General features: G+C 38.1%; 1 protein-coding gene across 6 annotated transcripts; it reads left to right on the top strand.

The window, feature by feature from the left end:
• The first annotated feature begins 318 nt into the window (after nt 1-318).
• Nucleotides 319-14,626, top strand: arfgap1 (ADP-ribosylation factor GTPase activating protein 1). Of its 6 annotated transcripts, XM_049573508.1 has the most exons (14): nt 320-541; nt 3,517-3,587; nt 4,221-4,330; nt 4,424-4,595; nt 5,026-5,126; nt 5,218-5,304; nt 5,402-5,516; nt 5,596-5,652; nt 5,815-5,847; nt 6,075-6,104; nt 6,977-7,033; nt 8,765-8,824; nt 9,355-9,410; nt 9,511-14,626. In XM_049573508.1, the coding sequence occupies exons 2-14, from the start codon at nt 3,528-3,530 to the stop codon at nt 9,848-9,850; spliced, it is 1,278 nt and encodes a 425-aa protein (XP_049429465.1). In that variant the 5' UTR covers nt 320-541; nt 3,517-3,527; the 3' UTR covers nt 9,851-14,626. The 6 variants fall into 6 exon arrangements, with proteins under 6 accessions (XP_049429483.1, XP_049429465.1, XP_049429492.1 ...); XM_049573526.1 differs by lacking the exon at nt 8,765-8,824 and having other exon boundaries at nt 319-541; nt 9,361-9,410; XM_049573516.1 differs by lacking the exon at nt 6,075-6,104 and having other exon boundaries at nt 321-541.
• Nucleotides 14,627-16,184: the final 1,558 nt, after the last annotated feature.

Genomic DNA, 16,184 nt, shown 5'->3' with positions numbered 1-16,184 from the left:
GGCTTCTGGAGCCAGCCTCAAGTGGCCATTCAAGGAACTGCAGTTTTTGTCACTTTCGTGTTGGTGTTTCAACCCTGGAGGTCAATTTTTTGTATATGAAATTTAATGAGCAATGCCTACAACAACTATTATTGCCATGTTGCTTAAATGATAATAATGCACCAAACTAAATTTAGATTTTGTAGCTTTACCTGTCTGTAATATCACGGTCACATGCATGTTCACTCTCCGAAGCGATGGTGGCAGCAGAGACACAAACAGAGAGAGAAGAAGAAACAACACGGTGACGAAGAAGAGACCGACGAAAAGACCGACTCCCATGATGCACCGCACTGCCAACGTATGCAAACAGGAACATGGCCACCGGTGTTTAACATCAGCAGTCTATCGTTATATTTCCCTTCTGTGGGCCTGACAGAGTGTGTGACAGTATAAACTCTGCTGAGCCTCCGCCACAGAAGAAAAGCCTCCGTAGAGTTTCCCGGCGGAGCCAGCAGACCCTCCGAAAACAGCGTCTTCGTTGTTCATCAATCACAGACAGGTAACGGTTCGGTTGGCTCGGTGGGGAGCTAACGTTAGCATCTCCGATGGTTGCCATATAAATTAAGTTAAATATCACATTTTAGTGTGATGTCCGTGTGGGAATAAGCTTTAAATGATAACCTGAAGTCAGACATCGTTAAGTCATCACAACATTTAGACGTCTCTGGTCAAATACACACGGAGCCCGGTGAATGACATCAGTAGTGAATGCTACGAGTAGAGAAGCGTTGACACGACTGCAGTTCTGTGTGGAGACCTTCAATAGTTTCAACATTACTGATTGAATTTCCTCAAGAAACACAAGTTATCATGATCTGAAGGATATTTGCGACATTATGTATAGTTAATAAATGTATAATAATGCTATTTGCCTTTAGGCCTCGCTTCAAGTGAATCTTGATATTAAAATCTGATAAGCTTAACTAGCAGAATCGCTCTTACTGACTGTTGTTATTAAGAATATCCATCAAAATCTATCCTGTTGCTCCCAGTAATCCCCAAAATTGCCAGTTCTTGGTTGAGACGAGTGACATTTTCTCTGCTCAGTGAAGCAATGTTGGTTTGAGGAATGTAAACTTACCAGTCGACTGAGGATGTCTATGCTTAGGTTTCTCTAAGGTTTCTCTGTAAAAACACCACACCTGCACAGTTCATATCCACCCTAATGCAGAGGTTGTACTGTGTATTGTGCTGCTTCTGTGATTTTTGGATAATAATGCCAGTATCTTTAAAACTGCTGTAATGATTAGAATCAGCCGATCATTATGTTATTGTAAATAATATTTAATTGGGTTTGGGACCGTTGGTCAAACGAAACCCAAAACATACCCAAAAATTAAGGAATACTTCACATATCTATTTCCAAACAGGTGCGTAGGAGAGTGACGAGAAGAATAAAACCTGTAGAAAACACTCTAGCACACTGCTCTAATGTTACAGTAACTAGACCTTCATCAGGCAAACCTAATGAAGGTCTAGTTACTGAAATGCTGCATCATTAAAATCATTATTTTTGCATGTTAGACAGTGTGCGGGAGTCTTTTCTACAAGTTAAAACATACCCAACAGTCTGATGGATAAGGCCGCCATCTTTCTGTGGTTATTAGTGTAATCTAATTACACAAAAATATCAATACCAACCTTCATGTGTTCTCTTAGTCCTCTGATTTTTTGCCCTGACTGTGACTCTCAGTACCAGGCCCACATATTCTCAGAAAAAGGCTACATAAATTTAAACATCTACAACAGCTGGGCACTGTAGATTTTAGCTGTCATCATTCAAACAGGACTAAAAATGGTATTTGTTAGGGACTATTTCCAGCTGTGCATTAATACACATTTGGTGCTTTCGTGAGTATTAACGCCAGCAGGAAGTTGGGTGTAGGATTGGCTCAAAATAAACTACAGTGCCCATACAGTCACACATTGTAAGGGTGTGGCTCACTGACATGTTTTGATAGTTTTGGGATGACATTACAGGCCTGTAACAGGAGCAATAAGATACATCAGACTTTGGCTTCATAGATTTTTTTCTCTTAAGATGAATTAAATGTTAATGGTAGTCTCTTTCATGGAATGTTTTGACTAAAAGAAACACACAACATCACCAGACCAGAGTTAGAAGTTAGCAACAGTCACTGGCCACATGCTGGTAAAATACTCAAGTGGCTAGTAGATTTTGAAGTCCACCAGCTACTGAGGCAGATGGACAAAAAAGTTAATTTCCAACCCCCCTAGTCTGTGTAGAGATAGTTGAAGTTAATATGTACCTATATCCGTCATGACTCATGTTGTCCATGTATTTGCTGACTTGCTGTGGTGCCATAGTGCCATGGGCAGCGATAACCTTATGAGATTGAGGCGGCCACAGATATGTCTTTACACTGGGTGGTAATATGTCAGTAGTTGACAGGTTAATTACCTGGAATTCCTATGCAAAATAGTGCATGTAGAATTAAAGAATTAAAAGCTCACAACTATTTTTGAAATAATTAGTTGATTAATTGATTATTGGATCAACGGAAAATTAGTTAACAGCAATTTTTCAATCATCAGTTGAATCTTTGAGCCATTTACCATGCAAAAATGCCAAATATTCTCTCGCTCCAGCTTCTCACATAGGAGGATTTGGTGCTTTTCTCTGTTTGATATCATTGCAAATTGAATGCCTTTGGACAAGTACAGAGATAACCTTGTAATTTTTTTCTACTATTTTCTGACACATTTTATGGACCAAAAAGATAATTAGGTAATCAAAAATATAGTCCAAACACTGATTGATAATCCAAATAATCATTAGTTGCAGCCCCATGTATAGGTATATACTCATGTATAGGTAGATGAGATTCTCATATGGTTTATCTCTCAGAACATCCACAGCAGCAAACAGTAGTTATTTGTGACCTGAAAAAGTTCAATTTGATTTTATTTATAGAGCTGTATATCACAAAATACAATTTGCCTCAGCGGGCTTTACAGCATACGATATCCCTCTGTCCTTGGACCCTCACAGTGGATAAAGTCCCCCAAAAAACCCTTTAAGGGGAAAAAATGGGGAAAAGTTGTATATATTTACATATATAACAAGTTTAAAAAGCTTTAGCTGACTTTCTGTGCTGCACTGGGAAGGTTTTACTGCAGCCTCTTTGTCACTACCCTTGGCTGCAACCTGCCTGCTGCTTTCATCCGCTTCAGGCGAGGCACAGTTCATCTCAAACAAGCCTGCTGTCATGGAGCGGGTCCAGGGTTGTTTTGGATGACATCATCAAAACATCTTCTGTCACTGCTGTCAGCTATGAACCACAGACAGGTTTAAATTCACAAATTAAAATTGACCTCTATTATGTAATTAAAAAAAAAAGTGTCACCTCTATTTCAGGGTGGATTTTCTCCTGAAGAGACAATACAGTAGGAATGATGTGTCAGTACTCTGCTTTGATAATTAACTGTGCTTCATCTGCCGTTCTCTTTCAGTGTGGGTCAACATGGCGAGTCCAAGGACCAGAAGAGTTCTGAAGGAAGTGAGAACAGAAGACGAGAACAATGTAAGTCTTCACAGGAACTTATTCATGTGGCTTGTCATTTTCACTTCTTGGTCATAATCGAGTCACCTCACTGGAAGCATATAATTCACATAGCAGGTAGCAGGTGTTTGGGAGGCTCGCAAAGCAGCACCTTTCCATAGTCCTCCACAAAATGTCCCCGCTTTTATCATTGTTCAAATAAATGGTGGGAGTAATTTTAGGTGGCAGTTTTGCTGCCAGTGGACATCTTGTTGGCCTGCATCTCTGGCAGTAACAGTAGGACAGATATGTCGCCTAAGCTAAAAATAAATACACCATATAATTAAATATATTATTGCTCTGTTAGTTAACTGACATACTTAAAGAAAATAACTCACTCTTGAAACATCAGTCAAGTAAATGTCAACGTTATAAAAATGTATTTAATGTAAATGTTTAATAGTCTTGTTTTGTCTTTTGACAAGTTAGGATAAAGAACAATGGTGCACAATGGTGAAATACATTGGTTTTAATGGACTTTTTGTTTGTCTTAGACATTTGTATTATAATGCAGGGTCAGCCTTCATATGATATCCAATGTGCAAAAGTGTATAAATCAATCTCAGTAGTTTTTATGTGTAAATTCATTAATTGTCCTGTGTCTTGTTTTATCAGCTGTGTTTTGAGTGTGGGGCTTTTAACCCTCAGTGGGTAAGTGTGACCTATGGGATCTGGATTTGTCTTGAGTGCTCTGGCAAGCACCGGGGCCTGGGAGTACATCTCAGGTAAGAATAGTGGAATGTATTATGGTGTTGATGATTCTGGAGACCCTGAACAGCCCGATAGTGATTAATGTATCTCTTCTGCCCTGTTTGCAGTTTTGTGCGCTCTGTCACCATGGACAAGTGGAAAGATATTGAGCTTGAGAAGATGAAAGCGGGAGGAAATGGAAAATTCCGCCTTTTTCTTGAACTCCAAGATGATTATGATCCCACCTGGACTTTACAGGAGAAATACAATAGCAAAGCTGCTGCGCTCTTTAGAGACAAGGTGAGATATGCACACCTAATGGTCAACTATTGATATCCTACACATTTCACATTTAGGACTAAAGTCTCGTCTCGTCTCGTCTCGTCTCGTCTCATCTCGTCGTCCTCCGCTTATCCGAGTCCGGGTCTCCACTATTTAATTCAGGAAGCTAAAGCATGTCAGTGGTTTGTCAGTAGTAATCCATTTATCCATTCATTCAGTTAAAATAAATAAACTAAAGGAGTAACTGACCATGAAATTGACCAAAGAGGGAACTTGACCTTTAATTCTAACTGTAAGTGTGTGTGCCAGACAAGATCTATACCTTCAAACAGAAAGCTAGTTGCAGAATGGTCTGATTGTCACTGAGGCTTCTGTGAGATTACTGTCTTGTGAGGGTGTCCTCTGTTCATCACATTGTTTCACCATCTTTTGACACTGTACATGACAGGTTGCGACTTTAGCAGAGGGTAAGGAGTGGTCCATTGAGACGTCCCCTGCCAGAAACTGGACATCTCCTCAACCCAAGACCAGCCTTTCATCCGCTCATCGGTAAAAGTGCTAGAAATGTTTTACACACTATGTGCAGTGCCAGACTACAGGACAGGAGTTAAAGCTGTGAATTCATGTTTCTGTCATACAGCTCTGGAGGACCTGGACAAAGCTCAGGGAAATCTAATGACAAAGCTTTTGAAGACTGGTTGAGTGACGATGTTAACTCATATCAGAGGTGAGAGCCTCACAGTCTTTATATTTCTTATATTATGCACTTGTCTGTTGTTTTCCTTAAAAGAAGTGTTTTTAAAAATGTTTTTATGCCTCTTCAGTGGAGGGGGCTACAGTGGGAATCAGGAGAATCGGTATGTTGGCTTCGGCAACACAGTGACCCCAGAGAAGAAAGAGGATGACTTCATCAACAATGCCATGTCTTCTATTTATTCAGTAAGTCATAATATAAATCTGAGTTGTACTTTTTGTGGCATTTTTCTTCCCCTAGTAATTTATTTTTTATTTTTCACAGGGTTGGAGCAGTTTCACTGTTGGAGCTAGCAAGTTTGCTTCTATTGCTAAAGATAATGTAAGTGTATTTGCGCAATAAATGCTGTATCATATTTCAGCAGTGTCGAATTTGAGTCTGAATTTCTGTGTAAAAAAACTAAAAATTAACAATCTAAATACCAAACCTTATAAAGTAAAGGCAGTTCATACGTTCATGTTTGTCGTTTCCCCCCTCACACAGACATCTAAACTGGCAAACCAAGCAACCCTAAAGGTAAGACTCATACAGTTACCTGTACCTGCACTGCTAAAGGTTTCTGTCAGTCAGAATTACATTTGAAGTTTTTCCCTGTCCTTCTCTATCTGTTTTATTGAGTAATACCCCCACATTTTCTTAATGTGTACCATTTTGCTTGTAAATCTGTTAACATATAATGTAAACTCTCAAACTGCAATAACTGTGTTACTACTTTAATATCTTTTTGCCTTCTCTGGATGTAGTTAAGGGGCTATAAAGCGCCCCCAGAACCGGTAAAGCAGATAATAGGTGCATGGAGCTTTTTCCGCATCATGTTTTTTATTTAAAATACGCATCAACCATTTTCTTTATTTTCGTCAGCTTGTCAGTTTTTCAGTTAGTATTCACAGCTTAACAAACATTTTTGCAAAATGGTGAACGCCACCTTTACACGCTTCTGCTTGGATATACTTATTAATTCTTTGTTCATGTACTTTGAGTTTATGGATAACCTGTGAAAGACAGTTGGTAACTGTATTGCGGGGTGGGGATTGCCTGTAATTCCTACCCCTAATATAGAAACGTTCCATAAACTGTTCACTCGTATCCATTAATAATGGATTATCCATTCATGCATGTGTTTGTGTTGACTACTAACTGTGTCATAGAGGTGTAATGGTATGTAGAAACAATTAAGTTTGGCAGTTGTTAAAATTAATGCATAGCAACATTTGGTAGGTGTTTAATGAGTAGGTGTTGGCTGCTCAACTATTTTGTGATTTGTCCATAAATAAAGCAACCAGGTAACTGGAAAAATCCTTTATGCAGCATGCTACCCTGCAGAGCTTAGGAGGTAAAATAAAAAAGCAAAGATGTTGTCTTTTTAATATCTAGCATTGTAGATGTACATTTAAAAGGCTTCTAGTTTAACTACACAGAAAAATAAGGTGTATGCAGTGTTGCCTTGTAAGAAAAATGTACTGTACACTGATGATGCAAGTTTTTTGGAACCATTACACCCTCTAGTGCTTGTTCAGTGTCATGGTGAATGGGAATGATCAGTCACTTAATGCAACTGCAGAACAAGCGGCTCAGTGTCTTGCTCTACTGTGAATGTTAAACTCTGTTTCATTCAAGTGAATTCTCCCCTCTGACTCCCAACTAGGCCACAGAGTTAGGACAGACAATAAATGAGAATGTTATCAAACCCACCCAAGAAAAGGTAACATTGATGTTTGAAGTTGTTGACTTGGTGGTGGGATTCAGTGCTTCATAGCAAAAAAACAGCTTCAGATGTGAATGTGCTATTTTCTCCACTGCTTGCCTGTGTCAGTCTATCTGCTTTATGCCAGCTTACATTAAACGACAGAACCTACGGTTTCAAGGATGCAGAAAAAGAACTTGTTAAAATCCTTTTGTTTCCCCCTGTTAGTGACTCAGCAATGGGATGTGCAGAAGCACACAGCTGTGAACTGTTTGGTCACGGATGTGAGTCAGTGTTAACTCCAGCACAGTCACTCTACAAGGCTTAAAATACATTTAAACACTTTTAGGAGCTTATGTCTTTGTTTGGATATCATGATGCCAACTTCAAGGCATTCATTTTTTAGTTTCAGAGTAGCATAAGAGTAATTTATTGATTTTTTTTTTTTGTAATTAGCAATTATAATAGGTTTCAATGTCACTTACATGAGCCATCTTTATACTTAACTATACAAGCATCCTCATATCAACACTACATTTAAGCATAGGCATAAATTTTGGAGGAGACGCAAGGAACGCATCCCTCTCAATACTCGTAAAGGCCACATAGGGAAGTAACTGTAGATTCTGCAAAAATACATCCTAGCTTTAAACCTCAACAGCTTGTTAATGTAAAAGTAGCAGAGGAACGTCTACAAAATTTAAGACAGTTACTCCATAAATTGATGCAGAAAAGGCACAAATTGGGACATACAAATCCACCACAATGCAGGGCATTAAGTGTTTGATGCTCAAAAATGTCTGGCAGAGGACACAAAAACCCCCTGTTTCATGTGTGTTCCCCGACGTTGAAACAAAACCTACGCCCTTGCATTTAAAAATGTTTCAGTTCAGCTTCAAAGCTGTGCAACATCCAACTTCAAGAATAAGAAATCTATATTTGACACAAAGATCATATTCAAATTTAATTTCCCTTTCATCTGGCGAGGTAGATGATTTTAAAATCTCAAATTTGGCTTTTATCTTGGAAATTCAAGCCACACACACAAAAGATAAAGTGCCACAGTCTTGGTCCTCGTGTTTCTTAAATGGTGAGATTTTCTTATTTTTCTTATTTTCTTTCTTGATTTTCTTATTTCTGAGTTCAGAAAACATTAAGAGACTCAACCTGGGGCTCTTCAGTTGACAATTGCTTTATTGTTTTTAAATCATGTATGCACTTATATGTCCCTTGAGGTCATGGTGAGTTTGTTTCCACACACCTGCTTTAACTCTTGGTGTCAAGTGAGCAGCTCCTGGATGCGTCTTTTAATGAGATCAAATGAGGCCTGTGTAGCCATACGAAAACATGCTAACGTTCATAAATCAAAATGGAGAAAGATTTAAGTAGAGTTTACTTTTTAATTGGTTAAAAATGGTGGTGAAACTGCTATTAAACCAAATGTTTTGTCGTCTAATGTACAGTTGCCGTTGGTGATTTAAGGTCTGTATAGTTTGTGCCTTTGTAACAGTCTTCTTGCTCTCTGGCTAAATGGTTATAGCTGCTTCAGTGGAGCTATTTCTGTTAAGACTCAAACAAAATGTAATTTCCTCATGTTGATTATCAGTGCCTTTAACAAATCACAAATTGCTTTTCTCACAATCAAAAACAAACTGCTGCTCACTACATGCTCTGTTAATATATATGGATGTATTTTTTTCATTAGTTTTAATAATAATAATAATAATAATAATAATTTGGCTCATTCAGGTCAAAGATGGCAAATTGCTAGATGAAATGGCAGTCGGCATCTCTGAGCTGGCAAACAAGGTAGGATGGGCAGATCTCTGCCACACTGTGCAGATGCAAAACCAGTCTCCTGAGCCAGCAGCAGCAGCTCTGATCCAACACTTATAAATTTATACCTGGGTATCTCAATACCTGGTTGTGTCTCTTAGACTGGCAATATCTACATCATAACCCTCAAAAGAGACTGGTTTTGCTCTGATGATGAATGTTTGAACAATTCTAATTTGTCATTCTCTTGTTTTCTTGCTGCCATTTATAATCTGGCGGTGAGTACTTGGTGGTCAACCTTGGTGATGTGTTAGAAAGCAAACATCTCTTTGTAGTTTTATTGTTACTGCTTCTGACTGTTGCTAAAACTAAAAATGCAGCATAATATTTGTTGTGTCGCAAATATTGTGTTATTTGTATTCCATTTATTATCACTTCATTCAATTTTTAGATCATGTTAAATGCTACGTATTAATCATTTGTGTCTTACAGTGTCAGTGTTTTAACACCTGCAGTAACATCTGTAGAAAATTCTTGGAGGCTGAAGTGTCCTCTGTTTTTAGGTTCAGGGAGCTGGTGCAAAATTGACCAATATCTTCTCTGGAAAACCGGAGGATGGGTAATAATAACAGCTTCATACAATTTAAATCTCCCGCATGCAAAATCTTTTGTACTGTGTGATTTAAAGCTAAGCCTGTTTTCATGTTGTGACTGTTCAGGTCTGCTGGAGAGAGCTACCAGAACATGGATGCCACTGAGGGATATCAGGGCAGTTCTAGCCAGCCTGTGTCAAGGGACTTCTGGGAAACCTTTGGCAGCAACAGCTCCTTAAAGGCCAAGAAATCTCCCAGCAGTGACAGCTGGACCATCGCAGATAATTCCGCAAAGAAGAGCTCTGACAGTTGGGACAATTGGGGCTCCGAAGCAGCGTCCAACAACAAACACAGCACAGAGGAGAGCTGGGAAGCCTGGGACAACAACTGGGAGAACGCAGATGGTAAGACGAAGAAGAGTCCCACAAAACCTGCGGAGGAAACCTGGGATAATGCAGACTGGTAGTGACCTCACAACCATACATCTCCTCATCCTTTTCTTCCCCCTGTTTCTCTCTCTCTGTTCATCTCACTGGCACTTTTAGGGAAAGAGCTGTGTCAGCTTAGTTCCTGCCAATCCATTCAAAATATATTTATTATGAACCCAAGAAACAATAAACAAAGCCCAGGGTTAAGTTGAGCTCACATTCTCAAAATGTACAGCTATACTGACATGTTGTCATGTATTTTATTGTAAATTAACTCCATCACAATAAATGAGGCATAAATCAGTGTAGATATGGTCATAACTTTCTGCCTGGGCTCCCCTAATATATTACTCTTAATGGTGAATACGCCAGTGTTCATACTGTGTGGGTGTAATGATACTGGTTCTTAATTCACTACATTAAAAAAAAACAAAAAACAAAACGATGCATGACAGAGGAAATCTGACATTGTAAATATAAATCCTTGTAAATACAGTGTGATTGACTAAACACTAATGACATGATTTTCTGTTTGTTCAATCAAATTGATTTGCTCTGCCCCTGGACCTTTTGCACATTTTGTTCTTGTGGAATTGATTATGAAGAGTTTGTTTTTCTCTAATAGAGTTGAAGCCTTTTCTACACTGTAGTCAGAAAGTGTTGTCTTAAATCAAAGGAACAAATAATCACTAACAAATTGGCTCTCATTAATCAAATTTATTTGGGAATGTAAGTAAGTTTAAATGAAATAATTGAATGTGTAATGAGCTAGAGCTAAATGACCTTTATAATTTTTTAGTTTTGATTTAATTTCTTTTGTTTAAAATGTGCAAACAGTCAATGGGTTTGACAGCAGAGAGCTGCATATACATGATCATGTTATCAAGACCAGAAAATTATATAACAGGATGCTTAAAAGTTAAATTGAATGTGTCCTAAACACAAAGTTTATCAATAACTGCCCATCTGGTAAAATGGTTAGGTAAATCTCTGTAGGGTTCAGTGCTTGTATTGTATCACCGTGGTGTCATACACCAAATGAATGTGTTTAACATCAATGAGCTGTTGAAAGTAATTTTGATTGGTTGATACAATACTGTCACTATCTGTTGTCAACAGCAGTACAAGACATGTCATTGACTCCCATTCAAATGTTTATTGCAAAGTAAAAATAACGGTTTAAGCACATCCTTAACATTATTTTAGGATTTTTTTGGTATGTATCTCCTCAAGTAATGTTACTATATACTGCAGCATTAATCAATCAAACGTAAATCACATTCTGTGTTTATAACAGTTGGAATTAATTTTTTGGGGCTGAGAATATGTCAGAAATCAGTCGCAAAATTAAATCCTGAAGCATTAAATCAAAAAATGTCACAATACCTGCCAATAGTTACTGATCTACTGGGAGAGAGGAGGGGGATTAATGTATTATTATATCGGTATGTGTTTTTTTTTTCTTTCTTTTTCCGACCTTGAAGCTGGCTGAGTATTTGAATTGACACTTCCCAATCAGAGTTCACACAGTCAGAACAGACGGTATTCCCTTGTTGTTTTGTAAATCCAGGTGATGCTCTAAAAACAGTGAACAATGTCTCATATTTTGAAAGCCACTTGTTGGACATCAGTACTTGTTTGATCCATAATTTTGTAATTTTATTTTCAAGCAACAACATTTGTTATTTTTAAGTCATTGGTGTTTAAAGATGAGATATACAGTTTGTAGATAATTACACACAGAAGTCCCTCATCACAGGGTGATATACTGTACGTAGAGAATGAGTGTGTGGAGGGTGTGTTTCAATAACTGAACACAGATGTAGACTACATTGTGAAGTGCATGGTGTTGCCTGTGAGCCTGTAACCTGTGACCTCAACTGAACTGATCTGAACAGTCATTGTATATTTTATCTGGTATGAAGCAACTCCTTGTGTGATCTATTCTCCACTTCCGTGTTATTGCAGCACCTTGCTCATTATGTATTGTGAGGATTTGGTGTCATAAATATCCTCACACTCTTATCAACATCTGAGCTGTGGAGTAATGTTAATGAGGCTTATACGCTAGATGGTTAGACGGTCATAGCTCTCAAACACTTGTTATGAATTAATTTAATCAACTTGGTACGTCCCTCTGTCCGATGAAATGGCAGCTGCACTCACGACGTTCATCATAGATGCAAATGTATCACACAAAGCTCACTGTTTTAGAGAGTGGGAATGTAATCAGTGTGAAATTGGGTATTTTACCAGCCACTGGTAATTTGAAAATTTAAATGAGCTGTCGAGGTTTAAAGCTAGGACGTATTTTTGCAGAATATACAGTTACTTCCCTATGTGGCTTTTAATTTCCTAAAACATGAGGTGTTGCAGCTGTTTCATACAGTGAATAACTTAAGTTTCATTTGTACGTGTAATAGTTTAAAGATCCAGGTCTTCATAAATGATGCAAACCATTCAGACTCAACTCAAGTTAAATACACTTAAACCAATTTCATCTCCAGGTCTGGGTTTGATTGTAGAGATGCTCCAATATTCTTTTTTTCCTTTCTGATACCAATTCTGATACTTTAACTTGTGTACCGATCTGATACAATCGTATTAAAAATAAATAATTTAAATAATTACCAGCTGTATACTGCTAACCCTTTATGGATGGAAAATGAGTACTAACATTGTTGTATGGCATGGCTCAGGTTAAACCCTAAACTTGTGGGACTTTCCAGTGTAAAATATTGTCAAATTGTTGGCATTTTCCTAACAGCTAACTTTTCACAATTGAGCAGAAATCAATTCTTCTTCGCTGCTCTAAAACAGTTGTTGCCAGTGGCTGCACAGCGCAACTCTTTGTGTAGGCTACCATTTTAGAGACACAAAGAAGAGTTGATTTCTCAGAAAACTGCCATTTAATCCAGATATGAGGCTACTTTGAAGTTTATTTATAAGTTATGTGGTATCAATCCATACTTTTAGGCAGTATTGGAAGCATTACTGATACTCGTATCGGACAACTCTATTTGATTCGTCTACATTTGCATAAAATTTTAAACCAGGGGATAATGACTAATATTAGAACATGATTGGTTTGCATTGGATTCTTTGAGGCTTGGTGTCTATGATCATCGGCCAGTAGTTAATTATTAGCTGCTCACAGAGCAGTCTACCAGTGCAATAAAGCTGCTGGGTCGTTGCCATTGTTTGTTATTAGGGTGTTATAATATTTTGCTGTGCTTCTATAGGCAGCACTCATTGGGCCTTATGATTGGTAGAAATAATGTTTTATTATCACAGCTTTTAACGTGTGAAGGCTATTTTCTGGGAACTTTGTTCCATGCTCATTTCCTACCTCTAAGAAGTCTTCAGTTTACAGCTGAGTTTTCAGTAGTTAGTTAACGTTAAAGCTGCAACAATTAGACGATTAACTAATTAGTTGATTGATAGAAAATTAATTGCCAACTATTCTTGATAATTGATTCATCTTTTCAGTTATTTTTCAAGCTGAAGTGTCAAAACATTTGTAGGTTTTAGCTTCTTAAATGTTAGAATTTGCTGCTTTTCTTTGTCATTTATGATGGTAATTGAAAAATCTCTGGGTTTTAGACTGTTGGTTGGACAAAAGAAGCAATTAGAAGTCAGCACTTTGGACTCTTGGAAATTGTGATGCGCATTTTCACATTTTTCTTACATTTTATGGACTAAATGATTAATTGTGAAAATAATTGGCAGGCTAATCAATAATGAAAACAACTGTTAGTTGCAGCCCCAGTGAACATGCTTTCTTTCTGAACCTTTCAGTATTGTTTGGATGTAGACCTTATTACAGCAGCATCTGCTGTGGCTCATTTTGTTTTTGCTGAAAGAAGTGTATTCAATGACGTCAAAAAGGCAGATCTACAACATTGGTGTTTTCTCAGTCACAGTGCAATGGTGTAAAAAAAAACAAAACAAAAAAAGATCACTCCTAGAGCATTTGTGTCGCTGAACCTCTGCAGTCATGTGTTCATGTATGGTCATGTGTTTACAAACCTTAAACAGCTGTGATGCTTTCTGTTGATGCTGGTGTCAGTCTGTGTGTCTCTGATGCAGTGAGGTGTACATGTCAGTAAATTACCATCGAAGATATATTGTTACCCTCAGCCTTCCCGATATTACTGAAGCTTTATGTTAGTTATTTTTATTTTAATTTTCTGATGGCATGACATAAAACATATAAACTGCCAGGAAATGAATGGAGGACTTTGTGATATCTCACATTTGAAAAGGGAAACATTAGATCAGCCACTGAAAACTGTAAAAGCGCTTATAGCTCTGCAGTATCATAATTTTCTATCTGTGAATGTTGGGGTTACTGGTACACTTGATCCATGGATAAACTACAGAATGTGTTATTGACTGAAATGCATCCAATAGGTCTTGATATAAGGTGATGATTTTTTTAATATAAACCCGATGTAATTTGAAGCTAATTCTAAACTTTGACTTTCCAGAGCAGCAGTTTGGCTCAGTGTCTGTGCCTGTCAAACATTTGAGATTGGGTATGTCTGTGTTTGTTGATGAAACTATTATGTCAGAAATACTATTTTTGATGTCATGCATGAGAATGTAATGTGGAGCTAAAAACATTCAGCTGTTGTTTGATTTTCAAAAGTTGTTCCCTGAGTGAATTTAAGTGCAGTCGTCTGCTTGCCCCCTCAAGTTTCACCAGCATCCATCCCATGAGGTGAGCCAAGTGTTACCTAATCAGTTGAGGCTGTGGATATTTTCCCTGTACACATGGTTTCTGTGTTCAATAAAAATGTATTGTGCTGTGAATGCAATTTGCTGCCAGTGTGGTGCATCTTCTCAGGAGAGAAACTTGATACAAAAAATGGCTGTGTTGGATTTAGTTTTCTTAAGCAATATCAAAATGTTAAGGTTTCTTTGATAGGCACGTTGGTTTAGCAGATTTTACGCAAGAAATCTTGCTCAGAATGTTGGTGGCCAATCTCTAATAAATGAGAAAATTATTGTTATTATTCCGATAAGGATGTCGTCGTCGTCGTCGTCGTCGTCCTCCGCTTATCCGGGTCCGGGTCGCGGGGGCAGCAGCCTCAGCAAGGAAGCCCAGACAGTCCTCTCCCCAGCCGATAAGGATGTATCATCCGATAATTACAGCAGCTGCAGTTCTTCTGTGCCTGGGAATGAACACTACAAGTGTAACCATGACACAGGCAGACAGGTGCAAGTCACTGTGTCAGACACAAACATGTCACTCAACAAAGACGCCTAATGGGCTAAAAGGGATGGTTCACTCCTAAATCAAAATTCATATTTTTCCTCTTATCTGTACTGCTATTCATCGGTCTAGATTGTTTTGGTGAGAGTTGCCAAGTGTTGGAAATATCAGCTGTAGAGATGTCTGCCTTCTCTCATATATTATGGAACTAGATGGCACTCGGCTTGTGGTGCTCAAAGGGCCAAAACAAGTACAACAATCATGTCTCTTTCCAGAAATCATGACCTTGTTACTAAAGATAATCCACAGACCTAGTAAACAAAAAGAAATGTGCTGCTACTAAGTAAATCTAGACAGAAGATGCACCTTTTTTCTGTGTGGTGATTCGGTTGGCAGGTGTAGTTCGGGAGAAAGAAAATAGTTCCTACATGAAACTGCTCACAACTGGTCTGTAGATTATCTTGAGTAACTGGGGCATGATTTCTGGAAAGAGACATTGCTGTTGAGTTTTAAAAAAATAAAATTTTCCCCACTTTGAGCACCACAAGCCAAGGGCCATAGTTCCACTATATTCGACAGAAGGCAGACATCTCTACAGCCAGTATCTCTAACACTGAGCAGCTCACACCAAAACAGTGTAGCGTGATTAATAGCACTACGGGTAAGAGCAACAACATGTGATTTGAATTTTGGAGTGAACTGTCACTTTAAGCAAGTGGGTGCACTTTCCTACACTAACTGCTGGATGTTGTATTGTGAATCATGTTTAATGTGGGGGCTCTCCAATCAATCAATATTTTAAATCTGTATAAATTACATTGCTGCCTGTTAACACTTCAAGAAATTGCCACAGAAATTGTAGTGACAGTGGGAACATGAAATAGTCACTCTAAAAATTAGATTACAATACAGCCTCTAATGTCCTTCACAGTTTTTAATGGAAGAGTAATGTTATGGCTATCACACTGTTATTGGTCACAACAGACAATGCATCAGTTTTATGGCCCTGACATTTAATACAGGTGCATGCAGGAGTTGCATCAGACAGTATTTACTAAGTATTTATTGTTTACAGTAGTCTGTGACTTTTTTGTAAGTAACATACATCTGAGCAAAATCAACCAGGCCTAGATCTAAAAATACATATTTTAGAC

Source organism: Epinephelus fuscoguttatus, linkage group LG1 (genome assembly GCF_011397635.1).
Source record: "Epinephelus fuscoguttatus linkage group LG1, E.fuscoguttatus.final_Chr_v1".
Lineage (NCBI taxonomy): Eukaryota > Metazoa > Chordata > Actinopteri > Perciformes > Serranidae > Epinephelus > Epinephelus fuscoguttatus.
The sequence above is the reverse complement of the archived record's forward strand: the minus strand, read 5'-3'. Positions and strand labels throughout refer to the sequence as shown.